General features: G+C 38.7%; 2 protein-coding genes across 2 annotated transcripts; both read right to left on the bottom strand.

The window, feature by feature from the left end:
- Positions 1-973: 973 nt before the first annotated feature.
- Positions 974-3,843, bottom strand: LOC123956977 (odorant receptor 131-2-like). Its single transcript, XM_046029554.1, has 4 exons — positions 3,698-3,843; positions 3,366-3,506; positions 1,484-1,748; positions 974-1,336 (listed from the first exon to the last, which is right to left on the bottom strand). Exons 1-4 carry the CDS (start codon positions 3,841-3,843, stop codon positions 974-976), a joined length of 915 nt encoding a protein of 304 aa, XP_045885510.1.
- Positions 3,844-6,264: 2,421 nt separating this feature from the next.
- On the bottom strand, positions 6,265-9,448 carry LOC123956735 (odorant receptor 131-2-like). The gene is made up of 4 exons (XM_046029122.1): positions 9,348-9,448; positions 8,378-8,516; positions 7,360-7,785; positions 6,265-6,556 (listed from the first exon to the last, which is right to left on the bottom strand). Exons 1-4 carry the CDS (start codon positions 9,410-9,412, stop codon positions 6,326-6,328), a joined length of 861 nt encoding a protein of 286 aa, XP_045885078.1. The 5' UTR covers positions 9,413-9,448; the 3' UTR covers positions 6,265-6,325.
- Positions 9,449-10,251: the final 803 nt, after the last annotated feature.

Raw genomic sequence — 10,251 nt, 5'->3', positions numbered from 1 at the left:
GGGCAAACAACCAATCCAAATGTTCATCATCTTCATTAAGGTGTAGGATTTATATTTAAGAACTAACATCCCAACTCTTTTCAACAGTGGACCTGAAGGTGTGTTTTTGAAGGTGTCATTATGTTATGGACATTATATATGTGGTAAATTAGCCACAGTTTGTCCAATTGATTCCTTTGTGCATCCTTTTATCAGTAAAATCCTGGCAGCCTGCAGCACTCTCGCAGGCAGATGAGCTCTCATGTCACAGTGAAATGTCTGACTGCAAGCTCCTGAGCTGATTAAAAATAGTTTTTGAGGTGGTTTAAAGGTAACATTAATGTTTAAGCATTGCTCTGCCATAAAAAAACAAACATTTTACTGGCTGCAGGAAATATTGTAAGAGACAAGTCCTGTTTTAGACAAATTCCATGCTACAGCGTAAGCAAACATTTTGCAGATTCAAGCTATTCGTGTGAGTAAATGGAAGAGAAATAAGTGTTATAAAGCAATATGCACACATATACAACTGTTAGCTATCCGAAGTTGGAATCAGACCTACGCCCTCACTACCCTTTATTGTGTATTTTGTTCATTGTTGAATTAACAATTGAATAAAACCTGAACTTGAACAGTTTTATATTTTAAGGCTGTTCACATGTTTAGAATCATTTGAAGATAACACATTCAGTTTTAATGAGAGCAATGGCTAAAGTGACTTAATTTATAATGTTTCTTTTCCTGCACCCTGAGCTGCCCTTTGGGACACTGACGGTACAAAGTCACACAGTATTTCGGAGAATTGCTATTATGGACTTTAATTTTTATACATACATACATACAACCCAAGTAGCTTTTAGATAACATCTTGGCCTGAAGGCACCCGAGCAAGTCTGTTTTTCAGGTTTTAGCCCATTAAAAAAATCTTGCAACATATAGTGTTTTAAGGCCCTCCAGTGTAACACACGTTTGCACCTTCTGAGGGCTCCTACTATTAGGTGTTTTCTACAGAGCTGCAGCCTTTACAGAAGAAGTGCTGCCTGACTTGGCTGCTGAACTTCTTGTCTCTGACGCCGTAGATGAGCGAACTGAGCAGACGTGGAAGCACATTGGTCAACAGGAAGCCAGAGAAAAGGATCTTGGTGCGTTCAAGGGGCCAGGCTGTGATTAAAGTGACAGTGATGAAGGGAGAGATGAATGACAGCATGCAGAGGAAGAGCTGGACTCCGTGCAGCAGGATAGTGTTGCGGGCGTTTCTGGCCGAGGCCTGATTAGAACCAGAAACTGTCCGGGCCGTGCAGAGGACCTTCAGGTAGGTGATGATCACAGTCAGGAAGACGAAGGTAAACAAAAGGACCTGAGAGGAACACGTGAAGACACTTTAATCTGATACCTGACATGAGTAAAGACATTAAAACTGAAAACAAAAACAACCTGCTCACACAGGAAACAGAAACGGCTGATATCAGGAAGAACGTCCATCACGTAACGATCACTGTTTCACCTGGACAGCTGCACTTTGTGCTCTGTGGTACGGTGTGTTGTACACGGAGGAATAGTGACAGAGGACACTCTTTGCAAAGACAGAGAGGGGCTGAGTGGCGAGGAGGATGATGACATCTGAGAGGCCCGGGATGAAGGAGACTAGCCAGATCAGTGCAATGAGAGCGTAGGCTCGCTGCACAGTACAGATCTGGACGTGATGAAGAGGTCGGCAAACAGCAATGTAACGCTCGAGTGCCATGCCAGCCAGGTTCAGAGGGCTGTTCCTGGATGAAGACAAATAAAAACACACCATATTTGATTTGTTTAATCTTTATATGCTCTTTTTAATCCAGATTTACTGGAGTAAAGAGGTGTGGACATCTACTGTGAGTTTTCGGTATTTACAGAGTCACATTATATTTGGGATCAGACACTATGTACCTAACCTTTTACCTGATTGCTCACCACAACATGAAGCTAAATGTTCTGCTGGCAGGAGTACATTTCCTCCAGGATGCTGGTTAGATCATGCATTTAGCTTTCTGCATACTTTATTACACACTCTACCTTTACCTACATGCAAACAGCTCAGACATAATTTACAAGTAAACAAGTTTATCCAAAGGGGCCAACAGTTTATTTTTGCTCTCATGGCCCCCTATTGGTTTAATCCACCCATCCTTTTCCTGTGAAGCTGAATGATTTTTATTTATTAATCTATAGCTTATTTTTCAACAGATTGATTAATCTTTTAATATCAGAATAGCAGAAAATTATTTTAAAAGTGATTGCTACACCAGAGGTAAAATTTTTTAATCGCTTTTAATCCGACCAACCCAAAAATATTCAGTTTATCACATAAGACAAAGAAAAGCAGGAAATCCTCAGTTTATTGATAATAATTACCCTGCAATGTTTGAAAACCCCCAGCAGGTTGTCTAACAACACTTACCGCTATTCCTAAAAAAACAATTGGATGAGACAATACACTGTTTGCTGCACGATAAAACATTTTTTTAAATGTATGCCCTTTTCTTTCAAAATGTAAAATTAGAAGTTTCGGAGTACACCCCACGTATTTTTGTAAATACTTATATCTTTTCATGTGACAACACTAAAGAAATGTGCTACAATGTAAAGTAGTGTACAGCTTGTAAATTTGCTGTCCCCTCAAAATAACACATCACACAGACAAATGTAACTGATAAGACAAGTTTTATATTTTGGTTTTAAAAATGATTCAGCATATGTCATTTCTGAGCACAATCTTTGTTTAGGTTAGGAAACAGGGTTTTTCAACTTGGGAAAGGGGTTAAAAATTGGTTTCATTTGTTCTGAAATCTCCCTGAAACATCTCAGTCATAAATACATTTGTAAAGATTTGAATCGAGGGTCATATGGTGTTGAATGTTGTATAGACTTTGAAGCCCCTTGAGGCAAAGTGGTATTTGTAAGATTGGGCTATATAAATAAAACTGACTTGAATTCACGTTTGAGATACGAACCTAGTAAAACACATTCTTTATGCGTTGGAAATACTAAAGTCAAGAACCCCGCCCCCACATGCTGAATAATAAACACATTAATAATAATAATAATAATAATAATAATACATTTTATTTCTATAGTGCTTTTCAGGACACTCAAAGACACTTTACAGGTAAAAACAGAAGTTATGTACATTTAAAACCGATTAAAAACATAAATAGCATAAAATATACAAACGGTAGATAAAAACTTGTGGTACGGAAATACATAAGAGCAACTGGCAACCATATAAATATCAAACAGCAGCAGGTGTAATATAACATTATTTGATGTTAAAAGTTAGCTTTGATAAGGGATTTGAAAGAGTCCATGTCGCTGCAATCTTGGACATTCTGTTGAACACAAACACCTACTTGTTAGTGGTGACTAAGACGAGCAGCATGAGGCAGCAGGGAGTAAAGCTCAGGTGAATGGTGTAGGTCATGATTTGCAGCGCCACAGAAAATGTCAACAAAATCATGTCGTTGATCACCAAATGTATGTAGAGCACGTATCTGCAGGAGGGAAGAGCAGAGTAGTTACAGGAAGGAGAGTCAAGAGATTCAATCATATTGAAGTAAGTTCAAATCACGACATCAGTCACAATCACAACATGGGGTAAGACAAATCAAATTATAAGACCAACTTTGGCCAATTCTTCAGATATGAACATCACATCTCATCATATTTGCGGTCTGTCTGTCACCTGGAGTCTCTCTGGAAGACCTGGCTCTGAAAGTAGGTGTAGACAAAAGCTCCATTGATGCAGTTGATAATTAAGGCGAGACCAACGGTGATGGCTTGTTTTGAGAAAGCTTCACTGAAGCTGTCCAGACGTGTGGTCGAGTTCATACCTCGTCCCGCTTGGTGCCGAGAAACCAGAGCTCGGTTCAGGCAGTGCTGGAGGAACGATCTTCCAGTGTCTGTTATTGTTTAGTGAATCAAACCCCCTCTCAGATAAATTCCACAAATGAGTCAACAAACATATTAAAACAATAACATGAAATATATAATTTAATTTCTGGCTGTGCTGGAAATGGGTCAATTCAGATAAAATGCTTTACAAAGACTGCACAGGATCGATTCAAAGGTAGTACAAAATACAAAGAGCTAATATGATTTTAAGGAACACTGACAAAGATAAAGTCAGAATAAAGTAGGATCTAAATTATAAGAGAGCTTACAAATACATTAAAACTACAAGTTGTGATTTATTAAAATACTAAAAAATAAATTACCATATTTATGGTTAGTAAGCTACATTAAAATATTCCACCCAGATATCTTTCTAGATTTGTAAAGGAAGAAAAGTTGAACGAATAAAAATTATTTTATGTTTTGTAATAACTGGCACAATTGAGAGTAAACATATAAAAAATTTAAGATTTTTTTTTTGAATGAGGTTGCATGACCTATGAATTGACTAAACTTTGTTTTAAATGTTCTGTTGGATATAACATTTCTCTTTTGTCAGGACAAGTAGCTTCTCTCTTATTTCCCTTCACACAGAAACAATAATATTGTAAAAGACAGCAAATAGTTTTAAATGTGGTGAGATGTCAGCTATTATTCTTTTTAAGATAAACTTTTAAATGCAAAATTAAAGGGGAAACAAATCATACATACTTCCACAGCACACTGGTCCGGTTTATGTTGAGATATCAGGCTGAACAACTGCCACAAAGTAGTGAGAGGAACAGGAAGACATGCTGTTATATAGACATCCTCAGTGAGGTGAGATTATTTTTGGAGAGGCAGGGAGCTAGCTGAAGGGACTGAGGTAGGGAGATTGTTTGAGTGGTTGTAAAATAAACATCTAATCCATTATGACCCAACACAAGCAGCTGGTCATCTGGGACCATTGCTGTCATGAACGTAAAAATCTATTGGTCTTCATAGTTTGACTTTATCGCACTTTTTTCAAAGCATAGAGGAGTCACCATATGATGATGTATTAACAGGTGGACTACGAACCAGTCAGACGTGACCGCTGTAATACGACTGAAAGACTAAATGTTCAGGCCTCCGGGAGAACAAACCAAAGAGAAGTTAAGCCAGTCGCACTCTGACCTCAAACCAAACAAATCAAACAACCGAGGTGAAGTTTACACAGCTGGGTTATACTGCTTAATGTACTGTGCTGTGTTTTCATGGACTAATGTTTTTTAATTATCATCAGTGTCTCCTCACAGACACAACCAGCACCATGGACAGAGCCTGACAGGGTTTCACTAAATGTGATGTGTGTTTTTTGGTTCATGCAAACGATTTTCCTCCTTCCTTTGCTGTATGATGAGGATTATTATCTAGTTAAGGAATGCTACACTGAAACAACTAAACGGTCAGCATCTGTTTTGCTAATTGAATAATTATTTGAGTACGTTTTCAAGAGGAAATGCCAAATATTTTATCTTTTTTAGTTTCTCCAATGTGTTTTTTTTTTTTTTTTTACGGTCTATATAATTCTAAATGAAATATTAGTAATACTGCACCATCTGAATCTAAATATTTAAATGTGTCTATGAATGAGAGATTTTCAGTTGTCCATGTGTGATCTTTACTTTGCATCTAATGAGGTAATATAATTTGTAGTACCGTTAGGAAGTTCAAGATAAATATGGGCATTATTTCTTCCTAAAAGAAACTGCCGCCTGCAGTTTACTGCTGTATAATTGAATTTTATATGCTGGATTCATTTGTTAAAGATGGGTGTAAAATATATATGTTCAACTTTTGGGACTGCATCAGTAAAGGATCTGATTCGCTCAACTTCCTCAAAGCTTTTTTCCTGTGACACAATTAGTTTAAAGGTTAATGTAAATGGCCTGTTTAAACAACCTGTTTTAACAGCAATATTCCATATTTATGTATTTTCCAGTTATGACTTAGCATGCAAAATGCGTGTGTGAAGTAATGGCCTGTTATATGAAGGCTTAGCTGCAAGATCTAAACATCACAGTTCCCATAATGCTTTGTTTAAGGTGCTTTATAAACAAATTTGATGATATTGTACAGCTTCTGAAGTTGTATTCAGTATTTCAGTAAGTCCATGAAATATATTTACATTTTCACCGGGAGTCTATCCATACAGCCACCTGTGTGTCTTATTCAGATTATTTAAACATGAGCAGAAACACTGCAGACAAAAGCAGTGATAAAAGTTTTATTCTGAAAATAATTGTCCCTATTGTACTTGTCCATCACCGTACAGAAGGCCATGAATGCAAACCACATTAATGCAGCAGAGCTATAAAATCTGGGCTGGTCCAGGAGATCAAGTAGACAGAGGTCTAGTTGCCTGATGTGGTTATTTCACCTACAGGTTCACTTTCAGCTACACCGATCTGACCCTGGTGAGACTTTGGCTCCGACAAACCAGGTCCCGGATCAAGTACTTCCTGAACTGCTCGTCCCGACAACCGTAGATCACAGGGCTCAGGAAACGGGGGATGATGTAGACGACCAGGAAAAAGATGTATCGGATCTCCAGACTCATTAGGGGGAAGAGGGAGATGAGAGCAGCCTGGAGGGAAGGAACCACAAAGGCAAGCATGCACAGCAGCAGCTGAAACAAGAGAGGGTGGGGAAATGGGACATTCGAAGGTCTTAGGTCTTTCAACTTCTACACACATATGATCTATAAAGTAAAATAATATTTCATGTGTTTCAAAATATTGTATTAGTGAGTAGCTTTGGGCATCAAATGCAATCAAGTGTGAGCAAGCAATCTACCCATCGCTAATTATACGCAGTTTGATTAAAAGGACAATATTTGTGTAATCCGTTCAAGATTAAAAATACCTGTTGAATCTAAAAATTAAACAAATCATCAATTGATCATTCATCATTAATGACGCTAAAATGCCAAACTCAAATATGAGCTATATTTCTTCGTTTTTATATTATTGTGAACGGAAAATCTGTGTTTCGGACAAAACAAAAAATAAAAATTTGAAGGTGTCCCCCTGGGCTTTGTGATTGGCATTTTCCTGAATTTTCTGACACTTTATAGATCAAATTAATCAATCAAATAATTGAGAAAGTAATTGTCAGATTAATTAATATTGAACATAATTATTTGCTGCACTGGGTGAATCTGTATCTGTGTAGAAATATTTCATACACTTTATAAAACATATGTTAAAATACATAAAAACAGTTTTTTATTTTGTTAATCTCTTGAACTTTTAAGGGGATAAACTTTAGGAGATTTCTCAAGAAGGAGATTTTAACACATCATACACAAACTAATCAAATAAATAATATCTGCATTTCTTTTAGGTGTGGCCTTGGTATTGTAGACGTGGCTCAGTGGCGTCATCAATAATGTTGTTAGATACATATTCCCTTTCTTCCTATGACACCCACCTGCACCCCATGGAGCAGCACAGTGTTCCTCGCTCTCTTCACAGAGACCAGGCTTGTTGAGGCCGCTTGTGCTGCCAGCATGATCTTACAGTAGGTGTAGAGCAGCGTCAGAGCCACAAAGGACAGGTACACCCCGTCAAACACACAGTTCTTGTAGTAGATGGACGGGTGGCGAAACAGAAGTGGGTGGTCACAAAAAATGGTGCTGTTGAAGTAACTTAGAGGCTCGTTGACGATGGTGATGAGGAGGTCAGTGATGGGCGGAGTGAAGGTGAGGATGAGGATGGCACAGATGAGGAGGAGGGTGCGAGGGACGGTGCACATCTGACTGTAGTGCAAGGGGAAGCAGATGGAGATGTAGCGCTCCACGGCCATGCCGGCCAGGATCAGAGGGGTGGAGCGGGTGGTGAGGACCGCTGTCATGATCTGAGGGAAACACAGTTGGGGTGTCAGATGAGTGGGTTAAGGGAAGAGGAGGAGAAAAGCTGAAGAGAGCTGCATTTTTGTTTTCAGCAAGTTTTACAAAGTTGTACTATAATAAAAATAAAGATCCTTCACACTCGCAGCAGGTACCCGTTCATGCTCGTCTACAAGGCCACTTTTAAAAGGCATGAACACATAACTTATTATTGGGTTATTATTTGTGACTCACTAGATCTGCTTGTGTCTGACCTGGAATCAAAGCTGCCCCAAAGCAGTATCTTGACACAACCTGTGAAAGTGCAGCACTAGTTATTCCCTTCATTCATAAAATCAGATTCTGTGTAGAAGGAATCCACACGTGGCGGTCCAGGGAAGGCGAGGGACAGGATGTTGTGTTTAAAATGTCCATCCATATTTCAAACATGTTAGTCTTAGACCCAGGACCCTGAAAGTTCATGCCGTGTCACACAGGTGACTGCAGAATCAGCTTTTCCAAATAGATTAATATGCGGCTCCTGTTCACACCTGACCTGCAAAGCACGTAAAAGGGGTTTAACAGAACCCAGTGCATGAAGTTGACGTAGTAATGACTTACCAGAAAGCAGCAGACAGACGTGTGGATCTTCCTGAAGATGTAGCTGACCACGTAGAGAGCTGTTACCAGGCTTAGCTGCAGGGCGTCGTTGACCACCATGCAGATGAACATGATGTACCGGGGGTTCTCATAGAAGAGTCTAGGGTCAGAGATAAACGAGAGCTGAGAGAGATGCAGACTTCATTAGAAAACTTTCATTAAGGTGCGTTCAGACCAAACGCAAAGCACGATTACATTCAAAATCAATGCAAAGACGTGAATAGATGCATCAGAGCGAGCTGAAAATGTTCCTGATGCTGTGGTGTGAATGCCTATCAGCGGTGAGGTTCCTCTGACGTCATTGAAGATAAGAAATGGAGGACAAACTTAATGTCGCCACCTACAATTTAACATCTTTACTGTACAAAAACAGAACAAAAAAGCAGAGGGCTGAGAGAAAAGTGAGCGAAACCACAGAACTACATGGTGAGTTCTGAAAATATGAATCTGTTACTTGATTCCTGCCATCAGATGTTCTTTACTATGAACCAGTGTCAGCAAAAGTTTGATCGACCAATGAAACTTGTCCAAACTCCCAGAAAGTCAGTTTACTGTCACATGGGAGAGTAAAAAGTCAAATAATTTGCTTGATTGCTTTGATCACCAAATTAATAATTAACCAACTGTTTCAGCCCTACACTACTGAAATAGTTACCCTCAACAAGCGGACTGAAGTTAAAGCGTTGTGCTTGTGTGGGAAATTACTTTTCATCATGAGGTCAAATCGCCTCGGTGTGTCACAGATATGTTAACAAAGAAGAGACACTTCCAACACTATAGAGAGATTGGTGGCTGAAGAGTAAATGATAAATGCATTTACATTTGTTTTGCATGTTTTGCTTTGGTGCTTCTTTTTAAATATATTACAGGGTTAAACGTTACATGATGTGAAAATACTGTGACACAGTTTTGCATCAGTCTTTGTGTCTACCTGTAGCGTAGGAAGGTGTGCACCATGCTGCCGTTGATGAAACTGAGGGCCAGCCATACCAGCATGGCCACTATGTTCTTGGTGAGAGCATTAGAGAAGCTGTCTTTAGGCACGGCCACGGCGCCCCCTGTCAGTGCAGAGCTGGTATTACTGATCAGCAGGTCCACGGGGCTGGAGGAGGTGGAGTTGAGCATCGCCAGCATCTCCTCCTGACAGTCTGAAGGAACACAGAAATAAAATCTGATGTTAAACTATTTTACTCAAGTGTTGTTTCAGGGATGCACTCTACATCTGGTGTACCAAACAACTGAGTATGTGGGTAAATTTTTATATAATTGTTTTACAAGTAGAACCTGCACATAAAATGTACATGTATAACAACTTATACTGACAGAAAGACTTGCAGCATAAGGGATACAGATGAGTACATAAAATGCATGAAAGGCTGGAATTAACCACCTTTCATTATAGGAAAATATATTTACATTTTATGATAATAAAAAAATAAACACCCTAACCTGTGCACACTTATAACCACAGATATCCCATTTGCAGGACTCAGGAGTTCAGGGCTCACACTGTTTTAAAATGAAACTTTGAAATCTGCAATGGAGGAAGCACATAGAAAATGTGGATGGTGATTTTCCCCATTTTGTTACAGCTTACAGATTTTGACAAAGAAAACAGTAATAGAAAAATAATGTGTTCTATTCACTATATAAAAAATGTATAACAATCTAAAAATCTAAGACGCCTTTCTTACAGTAACTAATATATGTATATTAGTATCAGCATGCATGCATCAGGTCTGCCTAATCAGTTAATGTAAATACTATAATACAGCTCCTGTTATACTGCTACAGTATAAATGTATACATTACATTTAATACAAACATTAATGAAA

The sequence above is a fragment of the Micropterus dolomieu genome, linkage group LG18 (assembly GCF_021292245.1).
Source record: "Micropterus dolomieu isolate WLL.071019.BEF.003 ecotype Adirondacks linkage group LG18, ASM2129224v1, whole genome shotgun sequence".
Lineage (NCBI taxonomy): Eukaryota > Metazoa > Chordata > Actinopteri > Centrarchiformes > Centrarchidae > Micropterus > Micropterus dolomieu.
This window is presented reverse-complemented; position numbering and strand designations above follow the sequence as displayed.